This window comes from Schistocerca piceifrons, chromosome 7 (genome assembly GCF_021461385.2).
Source record: "Schistocerca piceifrons isolate TAMUIC-IGC-003096 chromosome 7, iqSchPice1.1, whole genome shotgun sequence".
Lineage (NCBI taxonomy): Eukaryota > Metazoa > Arthropoda > Insecta > Orthoptera > Acrididae > Schistocerca > Schistocerca piceifrons.
Genome location: NC_060144.1, coordinates 46247160 through 46266624, shown reverse-complemented (window position 1 = coordinate 46266624; position 19465 = coordinate 46247160). Strand labels below are relative to the sequence as shown.

The 19465-nt window shown below is 42.5% G+C and overlaps 1 protein-coding gene across 2 annotated transcripts in view; it reads left to right on the top strand.

Moving 5' to 3' along the window:
- LOC124805003 (juvenile hormone esterase-like) overlaps positions 1–19465 on the top strand; it is a 163304-nt gene that overhangs the window by 34888 nt on the left and 108951 nt on the right. Inside the window, exon 1 of one of the 2 annotated variants that reach the window (XM_047265400.1) lies at positions 11850–11956. The exons of the other annotated variant lie outside the window; for it this stretch is intronic. Coding sequence (XP_047121356.1) covers positions 11951–11956 — 6 coding nt within the window. The 5' untranslated portion in view covers positions 11850–11950. Of the gene's footprint in view, positions 1–11849; positions 11957–19465 lie in introns of those variants that run through there. 2 annotated transcript variants of the gene reach the window in all.

The window sequence follows — 19465 nt, the reverse complement described above, 5'->3', positions numbered from 1 at the left end:
ATTTAGCATTGGAGGGCAGCGTGGAGGGTAAAAATTGTAGAGGGAGACCAAGAGATGAATACACTAAGCAGATTCAGAAGGATGTAGGTTGCAGTAGGTACTGGGAGATGAAGAAGCTTGCACAGGATAGAGTAGCATGGAGAGCTGCATCAAACCAGCCTCAGGACTGAAGACTACAACAGACATGGGTACAGAGCGATTTAAAGAGGAACGCCCACATAAAATTAATCGGAGGAAAGGCGGATGTCAGGCAGATCCATTAGAAGAATCCTCAGTCAACAGAGGTTTGCAAAACACACTCCCGATCAATATTTGATTACTGCTCGTCAGTCCTGGTCGGCACTGGAGAGAAACCAGGAGATGTTTCCCACGTCGCGTTTGTGTTCTGCATTAAAATTTCACTTGCGTACAGAACTTCAGGTTTGATCATGGTATTGCAGTGCCTAACCTACGTCCAGGGCGATTATAATTAAAGTGAAACTTTCAAACTGCGGTAGAAATAACACGACTGGTCGGAGTGACGTCGAATTGCAACTGAATATTTTCGGAGAAGGGGGAAAACGTATGGCAGAAGAAAAATAAATAGTTACAAAATGTAGCAACAGATGGCGCTGCAAGCATCATAATTTAATAGTGTTCGATTACTAGTGACAAATGAATCATACAACAATGCCGAAGGTGTACGTTTGATGTTAAACAAACAGTACTACGTAGTGTACATGGGTGTATAATTGTGATACTGTAAGTTACGCAAGCCCATTCACCACAGCAACGTCATATTACATCGGATGGAAAAAAATCGGTTTTTAAATGTCCTGAGGCAAAAACCCGCATTAAAAGCATCACTCACACACATTTTTTATAGTCCTGAGGCCAAAAACCTCATAAAAAGCATCAATCAAAATCAAAAGCGGGTTATTAATTTCCGTGTGAACGGCGCAAAACATACGGATTAAGATCAGTTGACCGGAACGGCCACGCTGTAGGGAAATGGCGGCTGGTAATTCTAGCATTTCCAAAATGGCGTTTCAGCAGCCGCTTAATTGGATTTGCAATGAGCGGAGGTGCGCCATCTTGCATAGGAATGAGCCCATCCACACATCCACGCTGTTGGAGAGTTGGAATGACGTGTTTGCACTCATAGCTCTTACCAGTGACGGTACAGGTATCACGATCGGATGCACCTGTCTCTTCGAAAAAATATGGGCTTATGGTAAGTGACGCCGTAAACCCGCACAGCACAGAGACCTTAACACGATGAAGTGGTACTGGTTAATTTGCTTGTGGATTTTCCATTGCTAGTATTCGACAATTCTGTGTATTGACATATCCTGTCAGATGGAGGTGGGCTTCGCCTGTCGACAAAATCTTCCACGGCCAGTCATTGTCCACTTCCATGCGAGCAAGAAATTCTAAAGCAGAGGTCCCGCATGCTGGTGGGTCAAAAGGAAGCAACTCGTGCACATGCGTGATTTTGAACGGATTTCAAAGAAGGGTGTTTCGTAGGATTTTACGCACCGTGCTCACGGGTATGTCCAATGTTGGGGCAGTTCTCCGTGTACCACACGTTTGCACACCACCGCTCGTCTCCTCCCGCACTGCTGACGCCACTGCTTCCACTGACGTCGAATCAATTCTCTTCCTCCCTCTACCAGTGTGCACGCCAAAAGAACCCGTCCTCTCGAATTTCCGAATCATTATCTCCAGACCCACGGCAGTCATTGGACCGCCTTTTCTCAAACCCTTCAGTGTCCGGAACTTCTGCAGAGCGACGTGTGCACAGTCATTAATTCTTCTAATAGCGAACGTCGCAGACGCGAAAGGAGGAAAAGCCGCGCACCCGGCATGTTTATACCAACTTCAATGGGTCGTGCGCGTGACAGGTGTTTACATACAGAGCCACCTGTTGATCAATTTTCACACTAATTCTTTTCTTCTGCCATATGTTTTTCCCTTTACCGATAACATTCCATTGCAATTTGGCGTCATTCTGACCAGTGGCGTTATTTCTATAGCTTTTTGAAAGTTTAATTATATTCAGCCTAGCCGGCCGGGGTGGCCGTGCGGTTCTAGGCGCTTCAGTCTGGAACCGCGTGACCGCTACGGTCACAGGTTCGAATCCTGCCTCGGGCATGGATGTGTGTGATGTCCTTAGGTTAGTTAGGTTTAAGTAGTTCTAAGTTCTAGGGGACTGATGACCACAGATGTTAAGTTCAAAAATGGTTCAAATGGCTCTGAGCATTATGGGACTCAACTGCTGTGGTCATCAGTCCCCTAGAACTTAGAACTACTTAAACCTAACTAACCTAAGGACATCACACCCATCCATGCCCGAGGCAGGATTCGAACCTGCGACCGTAGCGGTCGTGCGGTTCCAGACTGTAGCGCCTTTCACCGCTCGGCCACTCCGGCCGGCAGATGTTAAGTCCCATAGTGCTCAGAGCCATTTGAATATTCAGCCTGTAGGTGCCATACACAAGTAGAACTGACGTAATACAGTGTATCTGCCTATTAAAGAAACTGAAATTGTGATCTGAACGGCAAACTATAGTGAAACAATGCCAAAAATGATCCAGGATTTTCACTCTATTTGTCTTCGATTGACATCATCCGACCTTAACCTGTAGCTAAATCCGAGTCGTTCTTAATTTTTACTAAAATGATCTGAGGCACAGTCTTATCTCCGTTATTTGTGTCTATGTGGCTCGGCGGGACAGTGTCACACTTCCATAGCAAAGGTCCGGTATTCAGGCCTCTGTTTTCTGACATTTGTCACATCGATAACTTCAGGCAATGATTTCAAGTGATTAAGGCGCCCTTCTCACACTGCCTTTCGTGCATACTTTTCAGAAAAAGTTCGCTTTTCTATCGGCCGTTGTTCAACTCCGCCCCGAATCTTCTGCAAAACAGTGGCCTTGACAGAATTTGCCGATTGTGCAAACGTCCCGTCGGCTGCGGCCTGTTAACTGGTAATGAGTGGTTGCAGGAATTCGCTGCCGTCTGCAGTACGATTGTTCCTCGTGTAGAAACGGCGCCTCTGTCTGGGCGACTCGGATTACGTTCCGCGTCAATCCGCGCATAGCGCTGCCTAATGGGTGTATTGCTTGGTAAAGCTGGCGACTGCAGTTTCTTATGCAACACGAAACAATGTCACTCTCACGTAAGCTGACGCCTTGCGCGATATTAGCCGAAGCGGCCCGGGTTTCTGCTATCCAATAGTGTTAACACTCGCCTTCTTTTACATCTGTATCATCGCACTGTCATGTCCCTCTTTTCAGAAGCAATAAGTGGCTAGTGAAAATTTCAATTGATGTCATTTTGTATCTAATTTGGCCAGCGAATAATACATCGAACATGCCGCTCTTCCTTGTCACTTCTTAATTACAGTTTATCTTACTTTTTTATTTATGCATTCCTTTTACCGTGGAAGATTACTACCTTCACGGTCTTCTTACATCAATGTCTATGTACGGTTGGCTCTAATAACGTGGCAGTTTAAAGTGAGGGGTGATCTGGAGTATGGTTGGGAAAGGTATAGGTCGGGACTGTATTGCTTCGTTTATGGCGCTGCCATCTTTCCACCGTGTCCTGGAGCAGCATCTTTCACTAGTAATCAAAACGTTATCGGTTTCGGGTTCGAATCCCACAACTATTTAACTTTTCAATAAAAATCATTAGCAGTGCCGGCCAAAGATTTTCAGCTTAAGAAGTCACCCTCGTTCTGCCAACGGCTTTCTCAAAGAGGGCAGAGGAATGGACAAAGGATTACGGCTCTCCGATTAGGAAACTACCCCTAAAAGGCAGAAACCTCAATAATGATTAATAGCATGAGGATACAGAAGGAAATGGAAATCACTTCATTAAAGAAACATATTATGCATCTACAGCACATGTGGCGTTTAACTGAAAAAGTATCACGATGATCACTCCACAGTCAGAAGATTCCGGACTAGTCCCTTATCCGGATCTCCGGAAAGGAGCTGGCAAAGGGGACGTAGCCATGAGAAAAAGGGTAACGTTCTACTAGTCGGGACCTGGAATGTCAGAAGTTTGAACGTGGCAGGGAAGCTAGAATATCTAAAAAGCGAAATACATAGGCTCAATCTAGATATAGTAGGGGTCAGTGAAGGGAAATGGAAGGAAGACAATGATTTCTGCTCAGATGAGTATAGGATAATATAAACAGCAACAAAAAATGGCATAACGGGAGTAGGATTCGTTATGAATAGCAAGGCAGGGCAGAGAGTGTGTTACTGTGAACAGTTCAGTGTTAGGGTTGTTCTTATCAGAATCTCCAGGAAACCAACACCGACAACTATAGTTCAGGTATACTTGCCGACGTCGCAAGCTGAAGATGAAGAGATGAAGAAAGTATATGACGATACTGATAGGGTAACATAGTACAGAAAGGAAGATGAAAATCTAATAATCATGAGAGACTTGAATGCAGTTGTAGGGGAAGCAGTAGAAGAAAATGCTACAGGAGAATATGGGCTTGAGTCAAGGAATGAGAGATTACAAAGACTAATTGCATTCTGTAATAAATTTCAGTTGGTGAAAGCGAATACTCTGTTCGAGAATCACAATTGGAGGAGGTATACTGGGTGATACGGGAAGATTACAGTTAGATTACATCATGGTCAGACAGAGATTCCGAAATCAGATACCGGATTTTAAGGCGTACCCAGGACCAGATATAGACTCAGATCACAATGAATTATTGATGAAGAGTAGGCTGAAGTTTAAGAGATTAGGCATGAGGAATCAATACGCAAAGTAATGGGATGCGGAAGTACTAAGGAATGGCGACAAACGTTTGAACTTCTGTAAGGCTATAGATACAGCAAAAAGGAATAGATCAGTAGGCAGTACAATTGAAGCGGAATTGACATATCTAAAAAGAACAATCATAGAAGTTGGAAAGAAAACCGTAGGTACAAAGAAAGTAACTTCGAAGAAACCATGGGTAACCGAAGAAATACTTCAATTCATCGGTGAAAGAAAAAAGTACAAAAATGTTCAAGGAAATTCAGGAACACAGAAATACAAGTAGCTGAGGAATGAAATAAATATTAAGTGCAGGGAAACTAAGGCCAAATGGCTGCATGAAAAATGTGAAGAAATCGAAAAAGAAATGATTGTCCGAAGGACTGACTCAGCATATAGGAAGTCAAAACAACCTTCGGTGAAATTAAAAGCAAAGGTGGTAACTTTAAGAGCGCTACGGGAATTCCGCTGTTAAATGAAGAGGAGAGAGCGTATAGGCGGAAAGACAGCACTGAAGGCCTCTATGAGGGGGAAGATTTATCTGATGTGACAGAAGAAGAAACAGGTGTCGATTTAGAAGATATAGGGGATCTACTATTAGAATCAGAATTTAAGAGACATATGGAGGACTCAGCATCAAATAAGGGAGAAGGGATAGATAACATTCCACCAGAATTTCTAAAATCCTTGGGGTGATGTAGCAATGAAACGTCAATTCACGTTGTCCGGCGCCATACCATCTGATTTTCAGAAAATTATAATTCACTCAATTACGAAGACTGCAAGGACTGACAATAGCTTAACAGCTCGTGCATCGAAGTTACGTATAAGAATGATATACAGAGGAATGGGAAAGAAAATTGAGGATGTGTTAGGTGGGCATCAGTTTGGCTTTAGGAAACGTAAACGCACCAGAGAGGTAATTCTGACAATGCTATTGATAATGGAAGCAAGACTAAAGAAAAATCAAGATACGTTCATAGGATTTGTCGACCTGGAAAAAGGGTTAGACAGTGTAAAATGGAGCAAGATGTCGGAAATTCTGAGAAAAATACGGATAAGCGACAGGGAGACAAGGGTAACATACAATGTGCGCAACAGCAAAGAGCGAATAATAAGAGTGGACGACCAAGAACGAAGCGCTCGGGTTAAAAAGGGTGTAAAACAGGGATGTAGACTTTCCCCCCTACTGTACATCGAAGAAGCAGTTAAGGAAATAAAAGGAAGTGAAATTAAAATTCAAGGTGAGTGAAATTAAAATTCAAGGTGAAAGGATAGCAATGATACTATTCGCTGATGACATTGCCATCATGGGTGAAAGTGAAGAAGAATTACAGGATCTCCTGAATGAAATGAACAGTCTAATGAGTACAGAGTATGGACTGAGAGTAAATCGAAGAAAGACGAAAGTAATGAGAAGTAGCAAGAATGAGGTCAGCGAGAAACTTAACATCAGATGACTAACGTCATTCCTTAACACGAATTCTGCTACCTGGGCAGCAAAATAACCAATGACTGATGGAGCAAGGAGGACATCAAAAGCAGACTAGCTCTGGCGGAAAGGGAATTCGTGGCCAAGAGAAGTCTACTAGTATCAAACGTAGGCCTTCACTGGAGGAAGAAATATCTGACTATTGAATGGTAGTGAAACATGAACTATGAGAAAACCGGAACAGAAGCATTTGAGACGTGGTGCTACAAACGAATGCTTAAAATTAGGTGGACTGATAAGGTAAGGAATGAGGGAGTTCTGCGCGGAATCGGAGAGGAAAGAAATATGTGGAAAACACTGACAAGGAGAAGGGACAGGATGATGGCACATCTGTTAAGACATGAGGGAATGACTTCCATGCTATTAGAGGGAGCTGTAGAGGGCAAAAATTGTAGAAGTATACAGAGATTGATACACATTAAGCAAATAATTGAAGACGTACAAGTCCTCCTCGGGCTTGATTGTCGGAACGAGAGGGCAAAGACTAACTGATTTCTTAACAATAAATATCAGTTAATAATAGTGAATACTCTGTTCAGTACCACTACAGGAGGAGGTACACTTGGAAAAGGCCGGGAGACAGAGGAAGATTCCAATTAGGTTGCATCATGGTAAGACAGAGATTCCGAAACCCTCAGGAACAGATATAGACTCAGATTATAATTTAGTAATGATAAAGAGTAGGCGGAAGTGTAAGAGACTAGTCAGGAGGAATTAATGCGCAAAGAAGTGGGATGAGGAAGTACTATGGAATGAAGAGATACGCTTGAAGTTTTTTGAGGCTATAGACATTTCGACAATGAATGGATCAGTAGGCAGTTCAGCTGAAGAGGAATGGACATCTCTAGAAAGGGCAGTCACGGCAGTAGAAATGAAAAATGTAGGTACAAGGAAGGTAACTGCGAAGAAACAGTGGATAACAGAACCGCTCAGTTGACCGACAAAAGAAGGAAGTACAAAAATTTTTAGAGTAATTCAGGAATAGAGAAGTACAAGTCATTGAAGAACGAAATTAGTAGGAAGTACGGGGATATTAAGGAGAAATGGCTGCAGGAAAAATGGAAAGAAATCGAAAATGAAATGATTGTAAGTATACCATATAGAAAAGTCAAAACAACCTTCGGTGAAATTAGTAGCAAGGGCGGTAACATTTAGAGTGCAACGGGAATTCCACTGTTAAATGCAGAGGAGAGAGCGAAAAGATGGAAAGAGTAAACTGAAGGCCTCTGTCAGGGGGCGGACTTGGATTATTATGCAGCAGAAGAAGAACCAGGAGACGATAGGGAAGAGGTAGAGGATGCAGCATTAGAATCACAATTTAAAAGAACTTTGATGGACTAAGGATCAAATAACGCAGAAGGGATAGATAACATTCGATCGGAATTTCTAAAATCGTTGGCTAAATGGCAGAAAACGCTTTCATGTTGCTGTGAGTAGGAGGGTGATATCGCTCTGGGTGCACTTTTGGTACCAAATTTATATGCAAAATAATTAAATTGATCAATAAATTATCCCCACCCAACACCCAGACGACATCATGCGTTTTCTCCAGCTGGCATGTCGGTCCCCTCCCCACCAGGTCCCGTTCCCTACCTACCGTATTAGCAAGAATTTCGAATTTTGGCGGGAAATTTAAAAAATGGCGGGAATTTCAAAATTGGCGGGAATTTCTTTGCGACAGGCCTCTTGTGTCGTTCCACCCCATCCCCACCTGGGAACTGTCGGGAAATTCAAAACGGCAGTGCCCTTTCTGGGAGTCGAACCCCGCTCCTTGAGGACGGAAAGCCCAAGTGCATCCCCGAACACATGGAAACTGTCCAGTGCTGGAGAGGTTAGTGTACTTTACTTATTTTGGTTGGGGAACTGAAGATTGGTACCAATTACGTAACTAATCATAAAGATCGGTTCTAGTTACACAAATATCTGCATAGCGCTAGACAAGTAGCACCTAAAATCGCAATACAGCTCAAAAATTGACAACGTCACACAACTGGTGCTATACTGCCGGAAAAAAATTTCGCAATAGCGAAACTACATAAGATGATTCCTTCACCTACAAGGGGGTGGGAAAAAGGCTGGTTTGAAAGGTGCTATCTTCATTTTTGGTGGGAATTGTGTCCAGCTGACGAGATGCTGGTGTTGGACAGAGGTGAGTATAATAAGTGTATTACCTGTAGGCATACCGCTGAGGACTTTGTGTATCACCGTTTGACGTCAGAGTTCGCTACAGCCGCCTGCCGCTGCATTGCTCGACGATCACCGTGCAGCCCAGGAAGTCGAAATTAAGGAATGTCCGTACACGCCACCACAACTGATGGAAAATGCTTAAATGTTCTAATTATACATCCGAAATTGTCGTGAAAAAAAAAACCACCACTTGCAATCAACGGGTCATAATGCAGCACATATACTGGGGATTGGGGAAAATCGTCGCAATTACACAACTACCACAAAATACGATCCCAAAAGTTTATACCAGGAGAGAAGGGCGGCAGTTGTACGTAATTTCGCCTCGATGTGCGGTCAGGAACTAACCAACTTAGAGCCGTTCTTACCCCCTCCCCCTTTCCACCACACCACCTCTTCCCACCGTAGTTACGGATAGAGGCCTGTCCTACCTTGTCGCTGATGGTTCACAAAGAGATCCGTCTGGTGGCAGTGATACAAGCTCTCCAGTCTGCGGAAATCAGTCACATGTGGACGCTTCCTGCAATCCATTAAACGTATTTCTCGGAAAGACTGGAACAACAACGAAATTACAGAGAACTCTACAGACAACTCTTTCTAATGTCCATTGCCACCGCTTCTGCGTACAGGCACGTTCTACGGTGAGAAACTTTAAGATGATAAACTGCGTCCTTCCACACCGTTCAAGCGTCCTAGGAAGTGGCCGAGCTGTCCTCACCACGACGACGTATATCCAGCGCTCGAGCTGCTTATAAACCAACTAGACCGAAGTTGAGAGACTGCTGTTCTGTCTCATAGGATTTTATACGTCTTTTTAAGTTGGAAACGTACGTATCTTCAATCACATTTCCTGCGTTAGTCGTTCTTATTAGTACTAGTAGCGGTTTTTACGGCTGCGGCTATACCTCACTAGCAAACAGAGCGAGGAAAAAAAAGACATGAATATTTTCGATACGTGATACAGTGAATTACCATCCACACCCTGCTGCACGATAATGCACACGAAGAAACAGCAACTTCTTACAGGGGAGTAAGCACCGCGATAAGTGAGCCAAAGGAGCTGTAACAGTCTTATTGCTGTTTACGGTAGCATCACCACGACCATGGTAGCGTTCTTCTTGCACATAGAAGTCATAGTCTGACGTCAGGTAGTCGTGGTCATATGTAGGATACTACAGCAATTTCGTCGTAACACCATGTACTCACCATCCAGAATGAAATCATACTTCACATCATTTTATTGAGATGGGATTTGTGCACTTACCACACAGTATAAATCGATAAATATTTTGTGCTGATTCAGTTACAACAACAGCATTACTTTTGTCCAACATTCACAATCTATCGCACTTTCATTCTGAAGAAAATGGATGAACATTTTTCTAACCAGTTTTAAACATCGTTTGGTGCTGCAAAACACTCACACGCCAAAACTACTGACACAAAACCAAAATACATCACCGGTGCTTCGAAACCGAGCCACGAACTGCCAAACTGAGGCTAATTGGTGGTGGAGGAACGAAAGTGGCGTCACAAAGTTAAAGTATTATCAACTTTTAACGGTATGGCTGAGAATGGTGTCACTCAGTTGACACCATAGGACTCTGGATGTTTCCACACTCAACATCAGTGATGCCATTCGAGTGGGAACCGAGTGGCAGCTACATGTGGAAACCCAGCTTAAATTTTCGTTGTTCTCTTATGTAACGTCCCCTTAGAAAAATCTATAAATGACAGTGCTGGAAAATCTGTACGTTATTTGATTTTCAAACAGCTGAACAAAACTGAACGACTCAGACATTTCTCTTTTTACTTATTCTTATCAACGGTAAACTAACACACAATATTTTTTTTTTAGCGAAACGCAATTTGACTTTCAATAATCCCTACAAAAGAATGGCCCTGACTAACAATAACCTATACCTTTCACAAATCACTTACCTCACAAAAATCTTCGTTACTCGAACTACTGCAATACAGCGAGCGCCACTACTGCCAGCTAAATAAAAGATTCAAGCTACGGAAGGCACTAACTACTGATAGGCATAGTTAGCAAATGAAAGATTTTAATAGAGAACAAACAATGTAATTAACTACTGAAGGCAGTAACTACTGATAGACATAGTTAGCAAATGAAAGGTTTTGATAGAAAACAATGTATTTACTTTAATAGTGTTCAAAAGGCAATATATATATATATATATATATATATATATATATATATATATATATATGAGTTCATGACATCCAGTCTTACAAATTTACTTTGTCTGACGGACACACGTCCAGATCGTCCGCTCTCAAAATTCAGCAATCTCTCTCCCCACATCCACCTCTGCTGGCGGCTGACCTCCAAATGCGCAACGCTACGCGCTGTTCGCATCCAACTGCCCAACACTACAGTAGCAAATATTCCAACAATGGAAACCAGCCACAGACTGCACACAGCACAGTCAGTGATTTTCATACAAAGCGTTACGTGGCGTTACCAACATAAAAACCTAAACAGCGTACTTGCACTATCGTTTCCACGTAAAAGTGTCCACATCATAGCACATTAATACATGATCAGTAAATAATAATAATAAGCAAAAAGGGTTCTGCCGTGAGTAAACCACGATTTTCTTCTGTTTCACTCATACGTGATTATGCGAAATTTTACCATCGTCGTTGGGTTCATTTTCTGTCGAATTACGGGTACAAATTGTGTAATAATGTATACGCTTTGGCACTGTGGTTATTACATTCATAACATTTAACAAAATATCAATACAGTGCCTCACGAGCATATACTGTTGTACATATAGGTGTCATCTGTAATATAGCTGAGATTTTGGTTGTCTTGTCCTCTGCAGCTAACAGGGATTTCTCTATGGTAAACTATCAATACTGACCGAAAATGGTTTCTCGGCTTCCTGTGCAACGATTCTTGTATCTGGCAATCAGTTTCTCTCAGTAGCTTTTAGTCTAGTTGCAATGTTTATGCACACACAAGCACGTCGCATTTTGAATCACGTATCAAGAAAGCAGTGCAAGGGGCCACTTAGACGTACAATACTTGAGATAGCATTTAAAAGATGAGTAAAACTTGTAACGTCTTATCAAAACACAGTAACGCCCTTTGTGCTGCAGCTTACTCAGTTTTCTTCCTGTACGGCGGACAGAGAGTAATTTTTTTTTTCCACGGCGTAGTATAAATAGTCATTACGTGTGCCTCACTGCCGCTAATCGATCGACTACGGAGATTGTTTCATCTCCAAAAGTATTGTGGGAAAAAATTATAAGTTCTGCAGGAGGACTAAGATTGAACGTAATGGTCTGTACTGCAGAGGTGAACAAGGATACCGGTGTGCCAATCTGCTGCTGCGCCTCGATAGAGATGACGAAGGCCAATGCGAGCCAAGGCACGAGACGAGTAGAGCCGAGTAGTTCTGCCTGGCGCCTTCAGTGGGCCGGTGCACGTTAACGCGAGCGGTCGCGGGTTTGTCCTTGTACGGAACGCAGATGCAGGTACGATATCTCTAATGGCGCGCTGCAGTCTTCCATGTCGTAATTAGAGTAGTCTTTCAATAGGTACACTTTCCTTTCTGAATCTTAGATAGCTTCCTTAACGTTATAAGACTTTATATCTAATTTCCTGAAAAGTCCTAGAAGCGGAGAAATACTAGAATACTTTCACGGCCTCAGACTTTGCGGTGTTTCTGATCTGCAAAGAAACTAATACAGACTTCACAGCCTTGCAGTTGGATGTAAATTCATTGAGGAGAGCAGACGTGGCTGATTCTGAAGTCGTACTCTTGAAAGAAGCGTCAGTTTTTGACTCTGGTACCGTCATAATACCGAACAGCGTCGTATTCTATAAAACTGGCCCGGTTGCATCTCTTTAGCTGCTGCGTACTTACTAAAAGTTTATATCTTAAATCATAAAGATATTTGAAGGCGCAAGAATAAAAGAAACTGATGTAAGTACATAAGGAATGAGCTCTCGCGAACAGTGTCAGCCTTCTTCCTGTTATGCCGAAACGTCGATTCTTTTGGTATTCTAGTATTTTACATGATTACGTTCGTCATCATCATCATCATCATCATCATCATCATTTGATTATGCCTTTCAGTGTTCAGTCTGGAGCATAGTCCCCCTTATAAAATTCCTCCATGATCCCCTATTCAGTGCTAACAATGGTGCCTCTTCTGATGTTAAGCCTATTACTTCAAAATCATTCTTAACCGAATGCAGGTACCTTCTCTTTGGTCTGCCCCGACTCCTCTTACCCTCTACTGCTGAAATCATCAGTCTCTTGGGTAACCTTGCGTCTCCCATGTGTGTAACATGACCCCACCATCTAAACATGTTCGCCCTGACTGCTACATCTATAGAGTTCATTCCCAGTTTTTCTTTGATTTCCTCATTGTGGACATCTTCCTGCCATTGTTCCCATCTACTAGTACCTGCAATCATCCTAGCTACTTTCATATCCGTAACCTCAACCTTGTTGATAAGGTAACCTGAATCCACCCAGCTTTCGCTCCCATACAACAAAGTTGGTCTAAAGATAGAACGGTGCACAGATAACTTAGTCTTGGTACTGACCTCCTTCTTGCAGAAGAGAGTAGATCGTAGCTGAGCGCTCACTGCATTAGCTTTGCTACACCTCGCTTCCAGTTCTTTCACTATGTTGCCATCCTGTGAGAATATGCATCCTAAGTACTTGAAACCGTCCACCTGTTCTAACTTTGTTCCTCCTATTTGGCACTCAATCTGTTTATATCTCTTTCCCACTGACATTACTTTCATTTTGGAGATGCTAATCTTCATACCATAGTCCTTACATTTCTGATCTAGCTCTGAAATATTACTTTGCAAACTTACAATCGAATCTGTCATCACAACTAAGTCATCCGCATATGCAAGACTGCTTATTTTGTGTTCACATATCTTAATCTCACCCAGCCAGTCTATTGTTTTCAACATATGATCCATAAATAATATGAACAACAGTGGAGACAGGTTGCAGCCTTGTCTTACCCCTGAAACTACTCTGAACCATGAACTCAATTTACCGTCAACTCTAACTGCTGCCTGACTATCCATGTAAAGACCTTTAATTGCTTGCAAAAGTTTGCCTCCTATTCCATAATCTCGTAGAACAGACAATAACTTCCTCCTAGGAACCCGGTCATATGCCTTTTCTAGATCTATAAAGCATAGATACAATTCCCTATTCCACTCATAACACTTCTCCATTATTTGCCGTAAGCTAAAGATCTGGTCCTGACAACCACTAAGAGGCCTAAATCCACTCTGATTTTCATCCAATTGGTCCTCAACTAATACCCGCACTCTGCTTTCAACATACCTGAGAAAATTTTACCCACGACGCTGATTAAAGAGATACCTCTGTAGTTGTTACATGATTACGTTATTAAAAAATTTTCTCCTGAAATTTTAAATCGGTTACATAAACACAAAGGCTTTTTTTGAAAATATAATCTTTAGTAAGTAGTGAACTTTCTACTTAAGAGGGGTAGGACGTCAAACGGGCCGACTTGGTGCAGTAGAGGCACCACAGGACATTTTAATTTCCACTGTCTATACTTTTGCAAATAAATTCGTAAAGTTTTGTCAGCATGACCAGGAAGGATTCAGGGTTCACACTCGTAGCAGCGGAAGTTCAAAAACAGAACAAAATAATTTTTTTTACATGTGAAATTTCATTATTTTTCACTTACTATTGGCTGCATTTGTTGCTATAGGTACACTTTTCTTCATACGTAAGAGAGACTGTTCGATGAATTTTGCACAGCATACAAACCATACTTACAGGTGTCTGAAACTCTAGAATCTATTTAATTTATGAAAAAATGAATGAGCTGTTACGTTTTAAACTTTATGTTTAGAAAACAATCAAATTGTGTAGTTAATTATCTCAATTTTTACCACAGTTTTTAATAGATTTGGAAAATTCTAGAGTTTTGTACACCTGTAAGTATGGTTTGTATGCTGCGCAAAATTCATCAAAGAATCTCTTTTACTTGTGAAGAAAAATGTACCTATAGCAACAAATGCAGCCAATAGTAAGCGAAAAAATGATGATATTTCACATGTAAAAAAATTTATTTTTTTATGTTTTTGAACTTCGACTGCTATGAATGTGAATCCCGAATCCTTCCTGGTCATTCTGACAAAGTTTTATGAATTTATTTGTAAAAGTATAGATAGTAGAAAATAAAATGTCCTGTGATACCTCTCCTGCTCCAAGTCGGCCCGTTTGACGTCCTACACCCCTTAAGCGGGAAAGCTGAGTGGGGGCAGTGAAAACCACGGCCTTTCAAACAACACACTGGTGACAATCGAAAACCTAGTCTTTTGTGCCGTTATTTTGTGTCTTAAGTTTACACATTAATTACATGCCCCAATGATATTGCTTACCTCCGTGCCTTAAGTCTGTGCTGCAATACGATCCCTTCCTCCCTCTCTCATGAGAATAATTTACAGGTTAGTTTACTAGTTATCTACAGATTTATTAAGGTGATGGAGATTTCCGTATACACGTCCAACGAGCTGGTCCACCGCAGCACCTCCTTAATAATGTTTGCATTTCCATCAGTGACCGTTTTCCAGATCAGCGGACAGATCGAGGGAGGGGATTAATCAGAGGTAAATCCTTTGCGCTGTCGCCGACTACAGTCGCTGAGCTTACAAGAAGAACTATGTCGCAGCTGAAGGAGTTATGCCTGATTTGCTGCAGTGTGTGTAACATCGAGTTTCCAGTGGAAGTCGTACTGAACTTAGAAAATGTCAGGCAGAAAAGTTATTTTTTTTTAGGTTTCGCATTCAGTCATGTCTGTTTTGTGATCTGCAAGAATTTCACCTTGCACTAGTTAGCGTTAATGCCTGTCTAGTACTCAGGATATTTCAAATCTGTCTCTCTACTTTGCGGCCGAGTGCCTTTCAGTCGCCGAAGTCATTGCTTACTTGAGTGAGGCAAGTCATGCGAACCGCCTGTCTTTGAACCGGTGCACTGTCGTTAATCCGCAGCGCGGGTCCTACCGTGGACTGGTCGGCTGACCTTGCAGTCTCGTTAGGTAGCACGCTGCGCGGTACAATCCAGACGACACTGCACACAGTTACGTTACAGCAGTAAAGGAAATGCAGTGTGTCAGGTTTCAAAATGGCGGAGTATAATTGTGTCTTCGTGGAACTATGGAGCAATTATTGTGCGTAGTAGTCTTCTGAGAAACATGTTTCGCACTTCCAACTCCAGTGTTTTCGTTATGTATCAAATTTAGCTATCACTGGTGACTTATCATGTAAATAAAGGGAAAGAAAACAGCAGCTGGTAGTAGAACTGCAAGTCACATGTTGAATAAAAGGTCTTACATATGCTCATTTTGCTTGATTCAAATTAAAATACGTATAGCCCATACAGGTTAAAGGCAGAATGCCGTATGAAAAGCGGAATGAAGAATCGTTTCTTGTTACTCCGAAAACTCCTGATGAATAACTACCACTATGCGCTTTGCTAGACGGTAATTCCATGAGAAATAAAACACTTTAATCGAATAAAAATGGGGTTTGTTCGGAAATAGGGAAATAATCCTGTTTTAGATGGACATCCCCCAGATGCAGTCATTTTTCTGAGAATATCTTTGCTAACTTTAAAGTCAGTTCTGTGCGGCTATAGGGTGTGAAGTTTTTGCAAATCTCGTATCCCCTTATGCGGGGTGTATAATAAGTAATGACGTAAACGCGTACGGCTGAAACTACACGATACTAGAAGCAAACAAATATGAGTAAATATGGGCTCTAAAGGGCTTGTCTTAAGAGCTATGAGCATTTCAACGTCTTCGCTACTGTGAAAGACATCTCTTCTCCTGAAAAAGTGCTCTGAAGGTATGCGTTTTTGAGCTCTTTTTTACTTAGGCGTTTTTGCTTCTGCTATCGGGTACTTTTAGTAGTATGCGTTTAAGCCGTTAATTATGATACAACCTGTATTGCTTATGACAGTGCAGGAACTGCCACGTAATAGAACGTTAAGCGTATCATCAGTGGAATTATGATTGTCAGCACTTACAAAACTTTATTTTAACGTCTCATATTCACTCCGTCATAGTTTACCTCCTTCTATATCTTGCACACCAAATACTTTCTCACTTCAACGTCGTGAAATATCGCTCATCCACATTCTCGAGCATGACTGTTGCTTATTGTTCACTCTAATTGCCAATAAATTTACCAATACTGATAACAAGTTGCCACGGTTGCATGCTGCCGTTGGGCCGTACTTGTCAGACAAAAATAAAAGTCTTTGGCTTCCTGACAGGCAACTGCATTATGGTATGGCGTTTCTTACTAAAGAATCTCAGAAAAACGGGAAGAATTCCCTTTTAGGAGAAGCCAACTGGCTAATAATTCAGAGGAAGATCAGTCGTCGCAGGGTGGGGGTGTGTGGGATGGGGGTGTGTATGGGAGGCAGGGGTGGACAATTGCGAAGCCCGGTCCCACTTGATGTGCTTCATTATCGAAAAGGGCTGCACATACTTGCAGAGCCAGCGTCAACATTCCTTTCGAAGAGTTGTCTAAGTTTGAATGCGAGCCCTTACTTAACGGTTTGAAGAAGTCGAACATAATTTTGTAGTTAAAGGGCGTTTTCAACATACAGTTGCACCGTAAAGACATCTGCTCAAATTTTCGATTATTGCGGCACACATTCGGCGTTTGCGGTAATAGCAAAAAATTGTTCAAATGGCTCTGAGCACTATGGGACTTAACTTCTGAGGTCATCAGTCCCCTAGAACTTAGAACTACTTAAACCTAACTAACCTAACTAACCTAAGGACATCACACACATCCATGCTCGAGGCAGGATTCGAACCTGCGACCGGGGCGGTCGCGCGGTTCCAGACTCTAGCGCTTAGAACCGCTCGGCCACTTCGGCCGGCCGGTAATAGCATTTCACAATAATTTCAACTTGCTATCCTTGAAACGTCACCATGATAGTGAAATTCTACGATAACAGTCGACTGGGAGTAGACTGCGACTTTCCAGATGCGCTTAACAGCTTAACCACTGTAAAATTGTTGTCGCCAGATTTCAGATACAACCGACACCGTGTCACATACGTCGGCTACATCAGTGCTTTCTTATTATCTCGGTTGGTTGGTTGGTTGGTTTGGGGAAGGAGACCAGACAGCGTGGTCATCGGTCTCATCGGATTAGGGAAGGATTGGGAAGGAAGTCGGCCGTGCCCTTTCAGAGGAACCATCCCGGCATTTGCCTAGAGTGATTTAGGGAAATCACGGAAAACCTAAATCAGGATAGCCGGACGCGGGATTGAACCGTCGTCCTCCCGAATTTATTATCTCGTCCTTATTACAATGTTGTGCGGTAACAGTAAACAATGCGTCAACAGACGAAACCCGTCGTCCGCGAAGTGTAAACATGGCTTTAAAGATATATGATTCGAACTGTTTGCATACTGTTGATGGCCACTGGCGGGTGTTTTGACCTTGATTAAATAAAGTATAGAGGAAGATGCATTCCAGTTTTTGCTGGATAATTCAAAGATTTCTGAAACCGGACTCTAGGTTGACCCACTCTTGCATTACCTAGTAACGTGGCCTATAGTTACACTACCTCGAAATGCTTATCAATTCTAGGTGTCTGTGACATATGATAATTGTTGTGTACATAGTTCCGCGTAGTCAGCGCGTACACAGCTTTCCCACTAGAGCGCGCCCCTCTAAGCACAACAGCGCAGGCGCAGCGCTCGTCCGTCTCCGCACTACGAGATGGCGCTGCCATAGAGACGGACCAAATTCTGCTTCCGCCGATCCGCGTATTAATATGTAACGCAGCCAATGAGATTGCTGCTAACGTAGAACCTTTTCTCCTTGCGGATCACACTCGCGCAGTGATACCTGAACGCGCGATGTATTATAACGAGTGTACAGACATCCGATTACTCAGTCTGCATCAGTTTGCACCAGTCTGCATTAGTGTGCATTTGTCTGTACCAGTCTACATTAGTCTGTACCAGTCTACAGTCAAGTTTCAGTCTGTGCCTAATAAGATTATCATATTCCTGTACATAGCCATGAAGATAAATGAATAGACACTTTGTCAAGTATCAGAGAGATGTGAGAATAAGATTAACGTACCAAGACCAAAGGAACTTCAGATTGTCAATTGTAAATAGCATCCAGAATCAAGTTAAGTAAGGTTTATGAATGTTATTATTTTAATAAATGTGTGTGAACATTAATCAAGTTCTGTTTAAAGTTGGTCACGGTCAATCTGCTACTCTAACTGTGCAAGTGGCATTTCTATCGTCTGACCTAACGGCAGAAGATAAACACGCCGCAGTAAGACCACGAGACATATTGCTGACACTCGCCTACTTCGTTAGAGCGACAAGTTAAATAATCTGATGGTGTGTGTACCGAAGGTCTTACAGTACGCACACCACAATAATACAAATGGTTACAAACCTTAAACAAATGCTCACATTTCGGATAAAGTCAGGTCGTGGTAGTTCTGCTTCAGCAGATACTCAAAAGCGCGCTCATAAACCATATTCAGTTCGCAGATCGATTGCCTACTAGTGGCAGCTAGACCGATAAGCTTGTTTGTGAGCTGGCCAGACAGACAACAGAGTAAAGAATTACGTAAATACAGAACAGTTTCTGCTGTCTCAAATGTATCACACACGCTGGTTGTTCTTCCACACAAGTGACTGGGAATAACGGAGGAACCTGCATGAACGCGGGCAGCTAGCAGCGTGAACTAGGGCAGTGTCGCCTAGCAAGCCGGCCTGCCAGTTGCGAAACGTCGTCGCTGCAGGACGGACATGGTCAGCAAAATGTACAAATAGTCCTCTGTCATTCCTGGACTATGTTTAGCCGGCCACGGTGGTCTAGCGGTTCTAGGCGCTCAGTCTGGAGCCGCGCGACTGCTGCGGTCGCAGGTTCGAATCCTGCCTCGGGCATGGATGTGTGTGATGTCCTTAGGTTAGTTAG